Below are 19,398 nucleotides of genomic sequence, written 5' to 3' on the forward strand. Positions count from 1 at the left end.
GCGGAGAGTTTAGACTAAATGTGATCCACCTGCAGAAGGAACTGGCAAGCCACTCCAGTATCCCTGCCAAGAAAACTCCATGGACAAAGACAACAGGCATATAAAAGTTATGACGCTGGAAGATGAGCCCCTCAGGTCGGAAGGCATACTCCCTGGAAAAGACCCTGATGTTGGGAAAGATGGAAGGCACAAGGAGAAGGGGACAACAGAGGATGAGGTGGTTGGACAGTGTTCTCGAAGCGACTGGCATGAGTTTGGCCAAACTGCGGAAGGCAGTGAAAGATAGGGGTGCCTGGCGTACTCCGGTCCATGGAGTCACGAAGTCAGACACGACTGAACAACAACCACCACCACCACCACCACAACAACAATGTAGAGACGAAGGATATAGCTTTCCAAATACTGACAATGGTTGTAAAGGATCTACACTGGCTTCCAGTACATTTTTGAGCACAATTCAAAGTGTTGGTGCTGACCTTAAAAGCCCTAAACGGCCTTGGTCCTGTATAACTGAAGCAGCATCTCCACCCCCATTGTTCTGCCTGGACACTGAGGTCCAGCTTCGAGGGCCTTCTGGCGGTTCTCTCACTGCAAGAAGCAAAGTTACAGGAAACCAGGCAGAGGGTCTTCTCAGTAGTGGTGCCCGCCCTGTGGAACGCCCTCCCATCAGATGTCAAAGAGATAATTAATTATACGACCTTCCGAAGACATCTGAATGCAACCTTGTGTCGGGAGGTTTTTCATGTTTGGAGTTTTATTATGCTTTTATATTTATTGGAAGCTACCCAGAGTGGCTGGGGCAACCAGTCAGATGGGTGGGGTACAAATAAAACAACAACAACAACAACAACAAAAACAACATCCATATTTCTAGCTCAGAGTTGTTTTCTAGATCATCCTGTTACATGCAATGAGTTTTTAGACCCATTGTGTGAGCCTAGCAGCTATAAAGGGGATGAACCACCTGCCTAGCATTTAGATTTAGATATTAATGCCGAATGGTGGGGGGAATATTATTTTCACCCTGATGTCCGCATGCCCTTGCAGAGCCACTGGTGAGTGGGGCCAGAGGCAAAAAGCGGGTGGGGCAAGGGGTGAGAATTTGACCTTTGTACAGAAGGCTGCATTCCAGCTACAGAAGAGCCAGAGGTCTACATCTGTCTGTCCAGGCAAACAAGGGGCAATCTCACGGTGCAACGGCACATTCCAGCAACGCAAAAACACTGGAAGCTGGCGTGGGGCTGGACTGCCGTGGGGTGTGCCCTGGGGAGGAGTCAGAGCCCCCAGGAAATTCTGAGGTCCAGATACAGAGGCCTGAGGGGCTGCATTTCATTTGGGTGAAGGGACATAGCTCCGTGGTAGAGCATCTTCCTTGCTTGCAGAAACCCCCAAGTTCCCACGTAGGGCTGAGTGAGTCTCTCTTCTCGAACCCTGGACAGCTGCTGCCAGTCAGTGTAGGCTACTTTGAGTTCGATGAACCGATGGTCTGGCAGCTCCTTACATTCCTACTCTCACACCTAGTCCGTTAGCAGATGGTATTAAAACTATTTTGTGACAAACGAATGCAGTATTTTAGCTGCATATATCTGTTATGTGGGGGCAGTGTTGATTTTTTTTGTTCTTGTTTTTATGTGTTTTATTTTGTGTTTTCATGCTGTGAACCTCCCTGTGATCTTCAGATGAATATACTAGATAGATAGATAGATAGATAGATAGATAGGTAGGTAGATGAAAACCCTTCCCCCCCTCCTGTTTTAATTCTATAACTCATATTTCAAAATCCCTCAACTCCTGACCTTCATTAAAACAAACTATAAAATGTGCATCAGGAAGCTTGGTGATTTGAGGTTCCCTCCATACATGAAACTCCTGTGACTCTTTTCTTGGGGGGAAGGAAGTGTTTCATCTATTCTCTCTCCTCTGATTTTTATGCTGTCTTTGTGTTTTGGAGAGGTCCCATGTGTATGTTTGTTTGTGCGTCTGTTTGTCTGTCTGCGGGGAAATTACCATTGCCAGGGTAACAATGGGCGTCAGATCTGTGAAATTGTGAATTAGCCGATGCTTTTTCCTTCTGGCGGTTGCTTGTACTTAAAAAGCAGAACAACAGCAACAAACCTGAATGAATTGTGAGGAGCAGGAGCCCGAGTTACGCTGCGAGGCCAGAATCCCTCTTTGCCTGGGAATTAAAAGGGCAGGGATGCCATTGCACATTTCAGCTTGACACTTGTTTGTTTTCACAGGCTGCAGAAGATGGGGAGGGTTAGAGGTTAAAACAATACTAAACGGGGTCTTCCTCATCTATCGGCTTTACTCTCCTCTTCCTGGGTGTTATTGTAAGCAGCTTGAGCAGAATGCGGGGTTTGGGGGGAGGGCAGTGGACGGTCAAGAGTATGACAGGGTGGAAGGGATGGGATAGAATGGAAATTTGGGTTGGGGTTTTGCGTAGCAAGCCGATTCTTCCGCCTCCCCTAGGAAATTCGTTGAAAAGTGTGTGGGTGAACACATGACTAATGGGAAGATGTGTAAACACCCCACAAGCAAATTGGGATGGATATACAGGATGAATGCCCAGTGTCCTGTAACTGCTCTGTAAACAAATCAGAAAGGAGTCTTGGAAAAATGGGCATGTAAACTTTGCAAATCAAGATGAATGCTGAAAAACTGGATCACCTGGGAGGTCCCTAAGTGTACATTTTGAAAGCGTAACTCTTGGCTGGTGTGTTTTCTGTTACCCTGAATCCATCTCGGCTGCCTCAAAGCCCCCTAGGTTGTTGCTTTAGAACTACCAGTGAGACTTGCAAAGGCTCTGGGAGGTAAACTGATTCAGGGCTGGTATACATGTGCACACCTCGTAAGATTCATAGAACTGTAGACTTGGAAGAGATCCCCAAGGGTCATCTAGTCCAACCCCCTGCAATGCAGGAATCCTTCCCATCAACCTTTTGGTTAACAGCCAGATGCGCTGACCAGTTGTGCCACCATTCCGCACCTTGTCTTCCCAAGTGTCAGGCCGGATCATATCCTTGCTGCTGTTTATCCTCCCAAGTTAAGTTTGAATCTTCGTTTACATGCTGTGTGGAAAATGTAAGTCCTATGCAAGCATTCTCGTAATAAACCTTTGGATAGTTTCTCAGTTCCCAGAGTTGCAAAGAATGAAAGAAGAAGAGTTTGGACAGTGTACAGTAAACGAAGCAGACCATGATGAGTCATGAAACACCCCCCCCCCAATCCCTAACAACAACCCCTTATCCTTGTTGTCTATGTTCTTGGAATTTTTTCCATGTACCATTTGGAGTCTGTCAGTTTCCCCTGTGCAAACATTACAGCATCCAAAGGGAATGCTTACCCGTGACCACAGAATCAAATGCTAGGCCTGATAGGGTAAAGCAAAGCAAAGGCAGATTTGAGGCCTGGAGACACCCTGCTGTCTTGATGGACAGGCCAAACCTGCCCGAGCTAAAGTTTAATTCCTACTTTCTCCTTTCTCCTGCCTCTATACCAGCTTCCTGTCAACTCACAGAATCAGGGATGCAACGTTGAAACTGTGCTTTCATGAAGACCCACCAACCTTCAAGGGAAAGCCAGTGTACTTAGAGTATACAAGCATTTAGCTTTGTTGATTACTGCTGGGTTCCCTCTCCCCCCTGCCCAGCCAGCCAACTTTAACGGAGGGGACATGTGCCGCTGTCTGAATGGGCAATCCCTGTTGTAAATTCTAGAGTTCTTTCAGTGAGCAGCAGGAATCGGAGCAATTGTCAGATTTACTCAGTTACAGTAAATCTGACATTCTGCCAAAGGAGCTGGTCTCTGGTGGCGAGAAATCCGAATGTCAGTGAACTCATATGCAGTAGCACATTCCATCACCAGCCTTCACCTTCCTCTGGTCCCCGTCAGCTCCATAGCCTCTGATGTTACAGATCCAATGTCTTTCAAAGTATGAGGTTGGTCTCCTTAAGGAGATGTGGGAACCATCAAAGGCCAGGAGGTAGCATTTCAACTGCATCTTAAAAGCTGACCCAGTACAAGAAGCCATTGTGATATATTGGACAAGATTGCATGGCTGGCAAATACCAAGTTACATGTCAATTCTCTAGACATGATGCTAGAATCATAGGTTAGCATTTCAGGAATGAGCTGCAGTGAATCCTGGGCTTGCATGCTCTCCTCTTCCTCCTGTTCTAGCATAGCTGTGATGCAAAGATTGGAAGCTATTCCCAGTGTCCTAAATTTCCTGCAGCTTGCCGTGTTATTTGAACCAAGACAACCTGTGGTTAATCTTGACTACAGTTACTTTAAACAAGCCAACTTCAAACCATAGTTTATGAAGCAGGCTTTTTTCAACTAACCATGGTTAAGATTAACCATTGTTTATGGTACAGATGATATGGGAATTTTAAATGAGTCCTTATTGTTTCTCAAATGCAGTTAGCCTGCAAATGGGCCATCTGAAGTTAACCTATTATGTCTCTCTGTTCCTCCTTTTCAGTTATGAAACAAATGGGAATTTGCTGAATGAATTAATTGTTACTCCGTTGTAAAAAGCCCATCCTGAAAACCATTATGCATGGTAGCTTAAAAAGCCCTGCAGAGATTAATTAAAAGTAGCTTCCCCTTCTTCATTAGGGCTCTCAGGAAATAATTGATTACAAATTGCAACAGGCTTGCTGCACAATGTTTGCTTGATATTGCTAATGATAAGTTTTTACCTAATTAGTTCACCATTGACATTGGGAAGCAGCTGCACTCAGTTACAGTAAATCTGACATTAGTAAATCTTATTTTCCGCCCCTCCCCTTCCAGAAGAATTATCCTTACCAAACCATTATTCCCATACTGTTGAAGTCCTGGGGAAGAATGCCAAGTTAGAAGCAGGAAATGGATCATATAATAGCTAGCATGTGCTGGATGTGATGTTTTCAGCCCAGCCTTGTTCTAAGGGTCAACATTACCCTTGTTGTACCAAAGCCCTAAAATGTAACAGTCTTCTAAATCCTGGTGTAACTTCCCAACAGGGTCAGCATATTTCGTTGGGACCTGTTCCAAAGATCGAGGAAGTGCTCTATGAATATCAGCCGTTGCATGTGGAGACCCACGGGCCGCCAGTTCCAGATATTGAAGTGTTGGGGAAATTTGGGTAAGTTTTTCCTTATTTATTTATTTTAACCAACGTCAGTGTCAGTGAAATGGTATTCAGGCAGGAAACTTGCCACCTTATCCCCCAAATAAAGGGAGAATGGGGTTGGGAGTGAAAGCAAAACAGACCTTAATGAAATACTAGACTTCCTGCCCAAATCAATGTTTTGTTTGGGTGGCCGAATATAAATTTATTATTATTTTTTTGGTTTTGTTTCTCTCTTGCTCTCTTTCTGCTTTTCTGCTCTTTTATAGATCAGCTGAGAATTCGGCTGGATCGCATTCATGTTTTCAAGGTTGCCGTTGGCAGCTGAGGAGAAGTAGCTGTTCATTTTCAGTTGCACGGCATTAAAGAGCAAAACCCCTCCAAAAACGAGGGTTGTTTTTTTTTGCGCGCCTTGATTTGTCCAGCCGTAGGAGGCCAGGAAAAATACCAGGGCTGGCCCTTTGCCATGAGAGGGGTTAGATCTGGCTCTCTGGTCCAAAGCTCAGTGGTGTGTTCCATCCATCAGGAGAGCATCCATTGTCCAAGCTCCATTTGAGCCTGGTTTGGGAGTACTGGCTCGCCTCCCTGTGCAATTTGTGAGATAGTTCCAACTGCATGAAAGGTCTTTCCCATGGCTTCAAAAATGAAAGGCCTTTTTGCAGATTTTTCTCCTTCTCTCCTAATACCAGCACCCAGGGCACACTCAGCTCTGTTTCTCCTTTACATCTGCAGGTGAGGCAGTGGAAGTGCTGGACCAGTGTCTGGTCTCAGTAATGGACAGGATGAGAGCCAACAAACTGAGGCTCAATCCTGATAAGACTGAGGCACTGTTAGGGGGTGGTTCCCTAGACCAGATGGGTGGGAGATCACCTGCTCCTGATGGGGTTATACTTCCTCTGAAAGGGCAGGCTTGCAGCTTGGAGGTACGCCTGGATCCTTTGCTGTCGCTCGAGGCTCAGGTGGCCTCAGTGGCCCAGAGTGTTTCCTGCTTGGCAGGGGGTTGGACTGGATGGCCCTTGTGGTCTCTTCCAACTCTATGATTCTATGAGTGCCTTCCATCAGCTTTGGCTGGTGATCCAGCTACGCCCCTATCTGGACAGGGATAGCCTAACTACTGTTGTCTATGCTCTGGTAACCTCAAGGTTAGATTACTGCAATGCATTATACAGTTCGGAAACTTCAGCTGGTGCAGAATTCAGCGGCCAGGTTGCTCACTGGAGCAAGATGGTTTGAGCATATTACACCCATCCTGGTCCGACTGCCCTGGCTACCAATTAGTTTCCAGGCCCAATTCAAAGTGCTGGTTTTGACCTATAAAGCTTTAAACAGCTCAGTACCGCAGTACCTCAAGGACTGCCTCTTTCCATATGAACCTACCCGGACCCTGAAATCATCTTCTGAGGCCCTCCTTCGTGTGCCGCCTCCCTGAGAGGTCCAGAGGGTGGCAATGTGAGAACAGGGCCTTCTCTGCAGTGGCTCCCCATCTGTGGAATACTCTCCCCAGGGAAGTTCGTCTGGCGCCTTCATTTAGGCGCCAGGCAAAAACGTTCCTTTTTAGGGATGTTTTTAATGTTTGGTGATTTATTGTATTTTTAATATTTTGTTGGAAGGCGCCCAGAGTGGCTGGTGAAACCTAGCCAGATGCGTGGGGTAATAATAATAATAATCACCACCATCATCAGGCCTTTGGTTGACCGGATTGACATCTGACATCCTATACCCTTTTAAATGTGGGGTTTTTTTTGGGGGGGGGGGTGTTGTTATTGGGTCCTTGTTCTTACTTTGATTTTATATATTGTAATTTTTCTGTGAACCACCCTGAGACCTCTGGGTATAGGGTGGTATATAAATTTAAAAACAAAACAAAATAAACAAATGATGCTGAATGTTGGAAGGTTCAGAACAGACAAAAGGAGGTTCTTCACAGGGCACAGTAAAACTTTGCAACTTGCTCTTGCAAGAGAGAAGTAACTTGGATGACTTTAACGGGGAAACTAAAAGATTCTCCTAAAGATTTCAGAATAAGACACCACAAAGAAAGGTCAAGTATGTAGAATTAGCATAATTAGCAAGAGAATAAAATGCTGTCCTAAACACAGAATGTATCTGCTGCCTCCTGTGGTTCATCAGATTCAGCAACCAGGTTCAAAAAGCGCAGCCATCACCTCACAGGAAATTGGGTGGGTTGAGGGCGATGATGCTTTCCGTCATTCTCATTTTGCCCCAGGATACTTTTGGGCCCCACATTGTAAGTATGAGTTGTGGAGGGTGGGAGAGCAGGCTTCCTTTTGGCCCTGGTGCTTGGAGAGGAGGTGGCGAAGAGCCGTTCTCAAACGCGTGCCAGCCCTTACACCAGCAAATGTCTCATTGACAGTGCTGTTCTTCAAGGGCTTCAGAGTCTGTGGACAACAGTTTCACGGCCAGTTTATAGCAGAAGCTTGGGGGGGGGGTTAATAGCAATCCTTTACCATAATCTAGGGCCTGGCCTCATCCATACGCTGGTCCCAGTAGCCTTTGTCCTTGAAGGTGATGATGTTGTTGTTCAGTCGTGTCCGACTCTTCGTGACCCCATGGACTAGAGCACGCCTATCTTTCACTGCCTCCCGCAGTTTGGCCAAATTCACGCTAGTCGCTTCATGGGGTCCAACCCCATCTCATCCTCTGTCGTCCCCTTCTCCTTGTGCCCTCCATCTTTCCCAACATCAGGGTCTTTTCTAGGGAGTCTTCTCTTCTCATGAGGTGGCCAAAGTACTGGAGCCTCAACTTCAGGATCTGTCCTTCCAGGGCTGATTTCTTTAAGGGTGTATAAGTTTGATCTTCTTGCAGTCCATGGGACTCTCAAGAGTCTCCTCCAGCACCATAATTCAAAAGCATCAGTTCTTCAGCGGTCAGTCTTCTTTATGGTCCAGCTCTCACTTCCATACATTACTACTGGGAAAACCATAGCTTTAACTATACGGACCTTTGTCGGCAAGGTGATGTCTCTGCTTTTTAAGATGCTGTCTAGGTTTGTCATTGCTATCCTCCCAAGAAGCAGGCGTCTTCTGATTTCGTGACTGCTGTCACCATCTGCAGTGATCATGGAACCCAAGAAAGTAAAATCTCTCACTGCCTCCATTTCTTCCCCTTCTATTTGCCAGGAGGTGATGGGACCAGTGGCCATGATCTTAGTTTTTTTGATGTTGAGCTTCAGACCATATTTTGCGCTCTCCTATTTTACCCTCATTAAAAGGTTCTTTAATTCCTCCTCACTTTCTGCCATCAAGGTTGTGTCATCAGCATATCTGAGTGGATCCTTTCATATGCAACAAAGCAGTTCAGGAGATCTGTTCCTCACTCTTTTGCTTCTTTGGGTAGGAAAGGCAGGAATAAAAGTAACAGATAAGCAGGAATAAGTATTGTAAATAGTCACTAAATTGGTGAAGGAATTAACCTATGATGTCATTGTGTAGGGTTTGCTTCAGTTTCTTGAGGGTCTGCCCCAACTGGTTTTATTTGAGGAGCCCTTTACATTTTGCGTTTCACATCAAAGGTATTGTTCCCTGCCTCTCTTCTCACTATCTGGTGTATCAGGTTATTAGAGGCAAATGTTAATTAGCTTTCCCAACCCTGGTACAGCCTGAGCTTGCAAACGCCACCTGTTAGCAGAACAGCTGCTTGGGCCTCCAAAGCCCTGGGATTTCTAATGACGAGTTGCAATGCGTGGTGGTAAGGAATGGGCCTCTCATTCCCCATCAGGAATCTCTCAGCTCTTGGCATTTCGTGTTTTCCACTAGAGTTTTGAGAACCGGCTTTCAGCAGCCAAACATGAAACAGCCTCCTTGTGTCATGCTTGTTGGCACACGGCCTGAAGTTATCATGTGACATTCGCTGTTTGTTAAATGTCCTTGCTCTTGCCTAAAAGCAGTACATGTAACAAATAACTAACATGGGTAAGAGACTATGAGCCAAAAGGCACACCCTACTGATTTTACTAGCTGTTGTGGGTATCTGCATCAAGACCTCAAGACCCTAGGTGAGGAGATGGGGAGCCAACATGAGACACCCCACATGTCACTGGACTGCAGTTCTCATCATTTCTGATGATTTGCCCTGTTGGCGGGGTTAGTTGGAGTTGGCATCCAGTACCATCTGGAAGGCGCTGTGTTAGAAACTCAGCTATATAAACTGGGCGCCAAGTGGCTCTTTAATCCAAGGTTACAGTCGCCAAAATGAAATGCCTGGTTGCCATTTTGGGGCAAGATAGCTCTGAAGTCTTGTGTTTTAAATGATGGACTGTCTGTGATTGATTTTCATTAAACATCTGGCTAGTTCAGATGACGACCTTGAGCTAGCTTTCTCCTGATTGAAGTGCAGGGTGTTTGAGAACCGGGACATTCGCAGGGAAACCAAAATGCATGTTTACAAAGTTGTAGTACTACCAACCTTACTGTACTCTTGTGAAACGTGGACCACTTATAAACACCATCTCCAGCTCCTTGAAAGATTCCATCAACGGTGTCTCCAGAATTTGTACATATCACTTGGGAAGACAGGCAAACTAATGCCAGTATACTGGAAGAAGCAAAGTTCACCAGTGTCGAAGCAATGATTCTTCAACATCAACTTTGTTGGACGGGTCATGTTGTTCGGATGCCTGATTATCATCTTCCAAAGCAACTACTCTACTCTGAACTTACAAATGGAAAACATAATGCTGGTGGTCAACAAAAGAGGTTTAAAGGCTCTCTCAAGGCAAATCTAAAAAAAAGTATTATAAACACCGACAACTGGGAAACACTGGCCAATTGGAGAACAGCCTTTACCAAAGGTGTCATGGGCTTTGAAGACGGTTAAACTCAGGACGAAAGGGAGAAACGCTCTAAGAGGAAGACACGCATGGCGAATCCACACCGCGATCAACTCCCACCCAGAAACCTATGTCCCTACTGTGGAAGGACGTGTGTATTCAGAATTGGCCTCCACAGTCACTTACAGACTCACTGTTAAGACTGTGTTCATGGAAGACAATCTTACTCGGCTACGAGTGGTCGCCAAAGAAAGAAGAAAAGAAGGTGAAGAGCTTTGAGAACTTAAAGGAGAAAAGTCACTTGTTCCAGGGACAGTCCATATATATTTATTGGCCTATTCTTCTAACCTCTTTTTCTGAATGGTGACACAGACCATTCATAATGTAGGGATAGTCTTCACAACCATGGGACAGTGGGGTGGGGTAAGTGAAGACAGCCGACAGCAATTCACTATAATGTTGTTCACTGTTCCTGCTCTGGCTGCATAGAAAAGAGCATTTTGGTTCCTGAAATTAATTCTGATTGTGCAGATAAAATATAACGGACAGAATTCTACAGGAAGTAGTATCAGTGTGTGGAAACAGTTAAGATCCAAGGATCCCTAGGCATGCACCTCCAGATGGTGGAGATGTCAAGCCATTTCCTGGCACTCTGGCATCTGCACTTGGTCGCAAGTGACCAATAGCCAGGAGCAAGATGTGCCTGGTGCCCATCTATTTTTGAACACTCAGAAAGCGTCATATTGGGTCTTCCCCTTTTTAGGGAAGTTTTTAATGTTTGATATTGTTGTATTTGGTTTCTGTTGGAAGCCGCCCAGAGTGGCTGGGGAAATCCAGCCAGATGGGCGGGGTACAAATAATAAATATTATTATTATTATTATTATTTCTGCTCCAGAGCTTCATTCATTCTATTTATATCCTGCTCTTTTCCCCATGAGCTCAAAGCAGTGTACATGGTTCTCTCTTGTCACTGCCCCACCCTCGCTTGTCAATTTTATCCTCGAAACAACTCTATAAGGTAGGTCAGGCTGAGAAACTGTGACCGGCCCAAGGTCACCAAGGGGGTGGGGGTTTATTGGTTTGTGTTTTGTTCTCGTTTTTATTGTGCATTTTGAGTTTTTATCTTGTATTTTTGTGTTGCAAACTGTCTTGAGATCTTACAGATGAAGGCCAGCATAGAAAATGAATGAATGGGTGAGTAGGGATTTGAACCCTGGTCTCCCAGGACACGGGTGGCGCTGTGGGTTAAACCACAGAGCCTAGGGCTTGCCGATCAGAAGGTCGGCAGTTCGAATCCCCGCGACGGTTTGTGCTCCCGTTGCTCGGTCCCTGCTCCTGCCAACCTAGCAGTTCGAAAGCACGTCAAAGTGCAAGTAGATAAATAGGTACCACTCTGGCGGGAAGGTAAACGGCGTTTCCGTGCGCTGCTCTGGTTCGCCAGAAGTGGCTTAGTCATGCTGGCCACATGACCCGGAAGCTGTACGCTGGCTCCCTCGGCCAGTAACGCGAGAGGAGCGCCGCAACCCCAGAGTTGTCCGCGACTGGACCTAACGGTCAGGGGTCCCTTTACCTTTACCTCCCAGGTCCCAGTCCAAGACTCTAACCACTACACTACAACACTGGCTCCATCATCCATGGCCCCGTAGCTAAGGCCTAAGAGGTCTGTTCCTCCCCACCTGGCTCGAACTATTCAGCGAAAGGTACAGAGATTTTGCTGATAAGGCTGCAGCAAGTCCGCTGTGAAAGGATATTAGACAGGCAGAAATATATTTTTGAAAGACCCATCTCATGAAATGCCCTGAAAGTAATAAACAATGTCTCCAAAAATCAATAGAAAATGCTACCAGAAGTAATTTTTTTCAGAAAGCTGCAGGACAAAAGTAATACGCTGCACTGACAGCAAAAAAGGGGTGGGTGGGTGGGAAGGAAAAAAAAAAAACAACCCGGAGGGTGGGGTGGGGTGGGGGAAGGGAGGCCTTTGCTCCTGAGACTTGAAGAAGCTGAGGTCTGCACATCGCTTTGGGAAACTGGCTAGTAAGCAATAAATTGTAGCAATCAAGTTGCAATATTATTTTAGGAATGTGAAGTTTTTGCTGTAGCCTATGACTAACAGTGATATTTGTTTAAAAGGCGGCGGGGGGAGAACAAACGGCAAAGTGAAATGGCACCAGTCTTTATGTGCTAATGCAGTGGTTCAAAGGAATCCAGGGGTTCCACAGAGACGTGTCAAGGATTCCTCAATGAGAGAGTCAGTAAAGGTGAACAGACTTTCCTGGCTGCTCAGGACTCCTACCCCAGCCAAGCTGCTCACCCCTGCTCACCACGGGTTCACTTGGTTCATGCAAGGTAACAATGAAGCCCGGTACACTTGTGTTCCCTTCAACGCACCCCAGAATCTGTGGGTGGGCAAGGTGGCAGATGCATACAGGTGTGTGTCTCTCTCTCTCTCTGTGTAGAGGCACTGTTTTGTCAGATGCCCACAGGTTTCTTGGCAGACTAGTTGCTATGGAAGGGATTTCGTGAAGCTAGAGAATGTGGAAACTTGCAGATCTTGTGTGTGGACAAGATGGCAGGGCAAAGGCAGGAAAGGGAAAAGTTTAGTATTAAATGGGTACAAGTAAGACCTGCAATAAAACGTTGCTTGTTCAGGGTTCCAAGCAGCTAACCATGCCCTATTCCAGAATACTCCATTCCATTTCCTGCCCTCCTGTCCATCTTGACAGTCATCATTTAGTGCCCACTGGGTGTGCTCAGTCCTGACTGAATGTTTTTTGCCCTCTTTTAACCCCCCCCCCCCAATTTGTTTATAGGCACAGGCACAAACTCTTCTGCAAACCTCCCTCTTGTGCGTGAATAGTCTTCTTTTAGTCAAATAAATATTTGTGTAGCCAAAACATTTGCGTGTCGCATTTTATGAACAGGGTAGCGGCGTTGATGACCGAAGCCTTCTGTCGCTTTCTTGTTTGTGTCTTACTCGGAAAGAAGAACAAAATAATTTTAACGCGTTGCCTATGGTTTTTGTGAAATACAGCAGAATATTTTCTGTTGCGGGACAAAAGGAAGGATTACAATATCCATGCGACTCCCAAGTGGCACCGCGCTCTCTCTGGCACTGCCAATTACGCTAATTTGCTCCAGATGAGATAGAAACACAAGTTAATGTTTTGCCAATGAGGGCTGAGTTTTCCCAGTGCTAAGTGCTGAATGAGGTTCCCAAGACTGCTCTGTTGGCAGCTGAGATTTTCCTATGCTGCTAATGTAAGCTTATCCTTTTTATGTATTTAGATAAATATTCCCGTCCGCTCCCCGCTTCACTCTTGAGTAGCCATCTGGCGCTCTTTTGGAATCCAAAGTTTGTGTTGGGTGGTTCTGTTGACTCTTCAATCTTAGAGTGCATCAATATGCCTAGCATTTTACAAAGTAGGATCTCAGCCATGCTGGGGCTTCCACCCTTGCGCTGCCATTTAGTTACACTCTGCTTTTTACGTTCTGAAACACCTTAGCGAAATGAGATTAAAACTACTGGGAGCCAGTGTGGTGTAGTGGTTAAGAGCGGTAGACTCGTAATCTGGGGAACCGGGTTCGTGTCTCCACTCCTCCACATGCAGCTGCTGGGTGACCTTGGGCTAGTCACACTTCTTTGAAGTCTCTCAGCCCCACTCACCTCACAGAGTGTTTGTTGTGGGGGAGGAAGGGAAAGGACAATGTTAGCCGCTTTGAGACTCCTTTGGGTAGTGAAAAGCGGGATATCAAATCCAAACTCTTCTTCTTCTTCTACTGTAGCCCAGTAACAACAATGAAAAAAGGACAGAAAGAACAACGACAAACTGTTAATATTTTATTGTAAACTGCCTAGAGGCTACGGCAGGGATGGAGAACTGGATCCAGATGTCAGATAGGATCCTAGTGTCCTCCAAGCCCATAGACCACTTTGTCAAACACGTGATATCACAGTGATGTCATAGGAAATGCTCCTTTGCCCACATGGGTTGATTTCAAGTTGCACAGCCAAAGCACTGATCAGCGCTGACAAGGAACAATCAGGAACATGCTTCAGGGCACCCAGTTGTTCCTTTGTAGCTGTGTCTTTACCTGCCCCACTCCTGACAACTCATACCATGTCAGGTGTGGGGCACGTGGGCGTGGTTTGGGGGAAATGCCCTTGTGGGCCAAACTGGGGCCCCTGCTTGGCCTAATTTGTCTCATGAGCTACAGGTTCTATCTACATCACTAAGCTATTGTGATAGGCGTCTGACATGCTTAATGAATCGCAATACAGTCGTACCTCGGGTTACGTACGCTCCGGGTTGCGTACTTTTTGGGTTACGAACTCTGTTAACCCGGAAGCGCAACCCGACGTGCACACGATTTACGCATGCGCAGAGCATTTTGTGCTGTTTTTTGGGGGGTTTTCTGCGCATGCACAGAACAAATTGTTCGGGTTACATACTGTAACCCGTAACGGATTAAATACGTAACGGATTAAGTACGTACTTAATCCGTTCCGGGTTACAGTACGTAACCTGGGGTACCACTGTAAAGCAAAAACAACTGAGCAGAGAAGCATCAGTATCAAATGGGAAGCGACTTCAGATTACAGGCCAAAAGCCGTTTGGAAGAATACTGTTTCCATCTTGAATCAAAATAATGTCGAAGGAAGGACTGAACAGAGAGTGACACAGGCACTCTCCCACAGTTTGAATGACATGGCCATTGCAGACCGGCCAGTCTTCCATCAGCGGCGAAACATAGAGCAGGACCTCATGGTGATCAGCGGGTTCATTTCGGAGAAGGTCCTTCAAGTATCCGGTTCCTAAACTGTTTAAGGAAGTTCCAGTTACAGGTAGGTAGCCGTGTTGGTCTGCCATAGTCGAAACAAAATAGAAAATTCTTTCCAGTAGCACCTTAGAGACCAACTGAGTTTGTTCTTGGTATGAGCTTTCGTGTGCATGCACACTTCTTCAGATTGTTTAAGGAAGTGTTCTCCAGACTCATTCTCCTCCAGTTTTGACAACAATTCCTACCAGCCCCAGCCAGGGACTCCCAAAGCATCTTGAAGATAGCAAGTTTGAGAAGGCTGGTTTAGGGCTTTGAAGGTGGTGTGGCAGATCAACCATTTGAATTTTGGTTCAGAAACTATTTTAAGCCTACGTAACTGCTTTAAAAGGTCATAGCATGCGCTGCTTCTTTACTGCCATGTTTTCACCACCTTTTCAAAGGAACCTCCACTAATTCAGCTTGGATGTGGCTAGGACCGTTTCTGTTGTGATGGTCTTCTGGCTGCGAGATTTTTATCTGCCTGCTGCGATTTGTATGCTGTGTTGGGTTTTCTTCTTTATTGTACTTTTTGTGGTTTTATTGGAAGCAGCGCTGAGAGCCACGATTGAAGACTGGCCAATAAAAAAAACCAAGCAAGGCATGAGTGGCAGTGGCCAAATCAGTCTTCTCCTTGCAGCTGTCGTACTAGCTTAAGCCGAGCAAAAGCACTCCTAGCCACAGCTGCTACCCAAGGATCCAGGCTGAAATGTAAATCAAGAGCCTTTCCAGGCTGAAATGCAAGGCTGGGGAACCTGTGGCCCGACAGATGCTGTTGGACTACGGTTTGCGCCATCCCATACCATTTCCCATGCCAGTTCGGGCTGATGGGAGTTGTAGTCCAACCAATGGCTTCAAGTTAGAAGAAAAGAGATTCCGAGTAAACACCAGGAAACACATTCTGGCAGTAAGAGCTGTTTGAGAGTGGAACCGTCTCCCTCAGGAGGTTATGGACTCTCCTCCCTTGGAGGTTTTTAAGCAGAGGTTGGACGGCCATCTGTCAGGGATGCTTTGGCTGAGATTCCTGCATTGCAGTGGGGTGGACTAGATGACCCTTGGGGGTCCCTTCCAACTCTACGATTCTATGATCATCAGGAATACCACAAGATCCCCAGCCAGTGGTGTCATGAGAGTGGTGCAAAAGGCAGAATTTGGCACCCGGAGCTTTCTCTGAATCAGTACGACTCGCTACTCCACGGTTGAACAAATGTTCACACCATGAGATCAGCCCAATGAAACTGCCTCCTCCTCCTACCACCACCTCTACACTGCACTTGGGAAGAGAATGTGAAAAATATGTTTAATTCACTTTCCATAGGGATAGCGTTATGGAAGAGCAAGCATTAGAATGATTCAATAGGCATCAACAAATAACAGTGAAATTGTCCCAGGCCAGCAATGGAGAGAGAATCAGGTGCAGATGCTGGGCTAATGCACACATTGGGGACGAGGTGTAGATACACACCTGGCGGGAGTCGTGCAACCACCTCGCAGTCCCTTCCCCTTTTGAACAGACTGGATGGGCCTTCTGATGGGTTTGTGGACTCCTCTCCAGGGACACCCAGCGTTGCCGAAAAGATGAGTTTCGCACGGCAGGAGCTGGATCACAACTCCTGATTTCTAGGAACGGGTTTATTTGGCCTTCATGAATGTTTGGAGTGACCCTGCTTTGATGGTGAGGTGGTGGCTTGGAACCAACGCGAGCCTGTTTTCTTTCCAAATAACGAGGGAAGCAGATAGCGGAGGCTTGGCCAGCTGAACGGCAACCAAGGACAGCAACGTGGCCTCCTGCAGGAAGCCCGGAGCTGTTTGGAGAAGTTGGGACGTTTCTGGCAAGAGGTCTTCCGGGCTTTTCAAACGGCACCCTGCAGTATATGGAGCTTTCTCCCCTCTTCTCTTCAAGGAGCACTTCTGTCAAGGTCGTTAACGGAATATGTTAGGAGCGGGCCGCTTATGAAACAGAATTTTTCTCCTTCCTGTCCGCCCACCTGTGGGCCTAGTGTGGGTTCTGTAGCTGTTAACGGCCCTGGGAGGATGATAAAACCCAAGAATATGGAAAATGTATAAGGGGGGGGGGGTGGAAGTCTACACCAGACCGTGCAGTTACTTATATTCCAAGTTGGCTTCAGCTGCACATGTTACCACTAAATTAACCTCAAAAGCCTGGACCTGACAGGAGAATGTCCCCAGTAATTGTTTTTGTTGGCGTTCGGCTTCAGAATTAACTCATTGATCTCACATGAGCCGGTGTGCTCTGAATGCTTCTCCAGTAATATGTGCTTTTCCCGACCCTTCACTTAAAGAAAAAAAAAAATGCAATCATGGAAAAAAAAAGTTTCTGCTCTGAGCAGTTGTCAAACAAGCTTCTTTCATTGACAATCAGACACAGGGCAGCTGAAGGGGGTTGTTTAGTCTAGAGTAAATACTCCAGAGATTACAAGGTCACTGTAGGAAATGTAATTATACCATTTTATTCTGGAATAGTCTCTGGGTTTTTATGTGGGGGTAGCAAGGCCTACTGAATGCCCAGTCTTGGTGTTTTGCTGAAGTTAACAGACGGTCACTTTTCAGTGGCCGAAAGTGTTGGAAATTCAGGGCGAGAAAGGAATGGGTTTATGGAACGTTGGGTAGGATGGCGCTGAAAAGCTAGTGGCTTTCAAAGCATCTTCCAATGCATTTCGATGGCTCCTTCGGAATTTTATGAAAAGATCAGTTATGGAAAGGTGGTGCTATCAGGGCAGGACTTTGGGGCAGAAGTTCAGTTGCCACCCCTAAAGAATGAGCAGGAGGGGCCCCCCCGATGCAACTGGGCTAAACATTATCATCTAAATTGGGGCAGGGAAACAAGTCAATATGCCCTTGTATTCAGAGGGGAGCTTTTGACCCAGTGGATACTCTGCTAACTGGAGGGGAAAGGAGGCGATTTCTGCCTATTTCCCTTTCCTCCCTGCATCTCCCACCACCTCTTAAAATCACCCTTTGGGACAGGGTAGAGGTGGTTGGGGGGGGCCATAGTGGGAAGAGTGAACCCCTTCCTCTTCCATTAACAAAGGTGTCGGCGGGACCAAAAGCTTTTCCGTGAGTGCAAGTGCACCCGTTGGACTCCCCGCTAAGTTGGCAAAAGGGTTGGTCCATCTCCTGCAACCTTCCTTCTCTTGCACTTTGAGAAGCCCTACCTGAGAGTCCTTTGACAATGAAAGTGTTTTCCAGTCTTCAAAAAGTTTCAGGTGTCCGTATCATTCAGACAGTAGCCTCCCTGTTTTAAGCTTTCCTTCCTTAGTGGCATGTTCAGAGTAGTCTTTTCTCTTTGGGAAGAGCTTTCTTACAAACGATGCATGGTATGTTCTTTATGTAGGGGAGAGAGATGTCTCTCTTGCTCTGTCACACGGAGAGCTGGTTGACCAATACACTTAGGCGCCGGGCATAAAGCAGTCTTTAATTTAAATTGTGCCGTGTTTGCACAGAGGGCAAAGTGGCTGATTCCTTAATACAAAATCAAGGAGAAGAAGCCTGCTGGATCAGGTCAATGGCTCATCTAGTCCAAACACCCTGTTCTTACACTGGCCAGCCAGATGTCTGTAGGAAGTCTTGAAGTAGGACCTGAGGGCAATGTGACTGATTCCTTAATACAAAATCAAGTGGAAGAATCCTGCTGGATCAGGTCAATGGCTCATCTAGTCCTAACATCCTGTTCTTACACTGGCCAGCCAGATGTCTGTAGGAAGTCTTGAAGTAGGACCTGAGTGCAACATCTCTTTCTCCACTCCTAAATCCCAACAAGTCACAATCAGATGAAGAACATAGTCGTCAATGGCTAGTAGCCATTGATCGCCTTACCCCCCCCCCCCAATGAATCCTCTTTTAAAACCATCTAAATTGGTGGCCACCACTGCTACTTATGAGAGTGAGTTTCCTTGTCTGTCTTGAATCTTCCAACATTTAGCATCATTGGACGTCTCCAACTTCTAGCATTATGAGAGAGGAACGAATAATTCCCTCTACTAATAACTGAAGTGGTTGCTCCACCACCATGTCTTGGTAAATCAGAGGTGTATTTGTGTTTTTGTGCGTTTCTATTCGGCTTTAATACCTTCAAACAAATTCCAGGCAGTTAGTAAGTAAATACATTTCCTGGCCTTGCCTGCAATGTCAAGAAATGTGTTTTTTGAGTTTTGGACTCGGAACGTCTCGAAGTCTTGTAATGTTTCTAATAATAAAATAATGACTTGAACATATGCAGAATTTACAGATTAGCCATTGTCAAGGCTAGAAGGTAACACGGCTGTATTTTTGTTCCTTTACACAACTGGCTTTAAATGCAAAAACATAAATCCTACCTCGTTGGAGGGGAGACGGCAGGGTGGTGTGGTTTTCATTTGCTATAATTTCCTGTGAGACACTGTTCCAAACAAGGCCTACCTTTTTGCAAGACAATGCAGTTTTGCATTCAGCAGCATGCATCTGAAATATTTGAAACTGGTTGAGGCAGCCTTGGGTATATCGTACAATCTCGGTGAATGTGTTTAATAAAGCGTGGTGAGGTCTGGAATAATTTTTGAATTATTTCACAGTAAAATCACAAGTTAAATCAGCCCCCCTTTGCAGTCATAAATGTCACCAATCTCCTTCCTACCTTGCTCCCTTCCCTATTCTTTTGCATGCCACTGCAAAATC

The 19,398-nt window shown here is 46.0% G+C and overlaps 1 protein-coding gene across 2 annotated transcripts in view; it reads left to right on the forward strand.

The window, feature by feature from the left end:
* The window catches only part of MNAT1 (MNAT1 component of CDK activating kinase), a 129,461-nt gene that overhangs the window by 86,642 nt on the left and 23,421 nt on the right, over positions 1–19,398 (forward strand). Inside the window, exon 7 of one of the 2 annotated variants that reach the window (XM_033173281.1) lies at positions 5,013–5,134. The exons of the other annotated variant lie outside the window; for it this stretch is intronic. Coding sequence (XP_033029172.1) covers positions 5,013–5,134 — 122 coding nt within the window. The remainder of the gene's footprint in view (positions 1–5,012; positions 5,135–19,398) is intronic. 2 annotated transcript variants of the gene reach the window in all.

This window comes from Lacerta agilis, chromosome 1 (assembly GCF_009819535.1).
Source record: "Lacerta agilis isolate rLacAgi1 chromosome 1, rLacAgi1.pri, whole genome shotgun sequence".
Classification (NCBI taxonomy): domain Eukaryota; kingdom Metazoa; phylum Chordata; class Lepidosauria; order Squamata; family Lacertidae; genus Lacerta; species Lacerta agilis.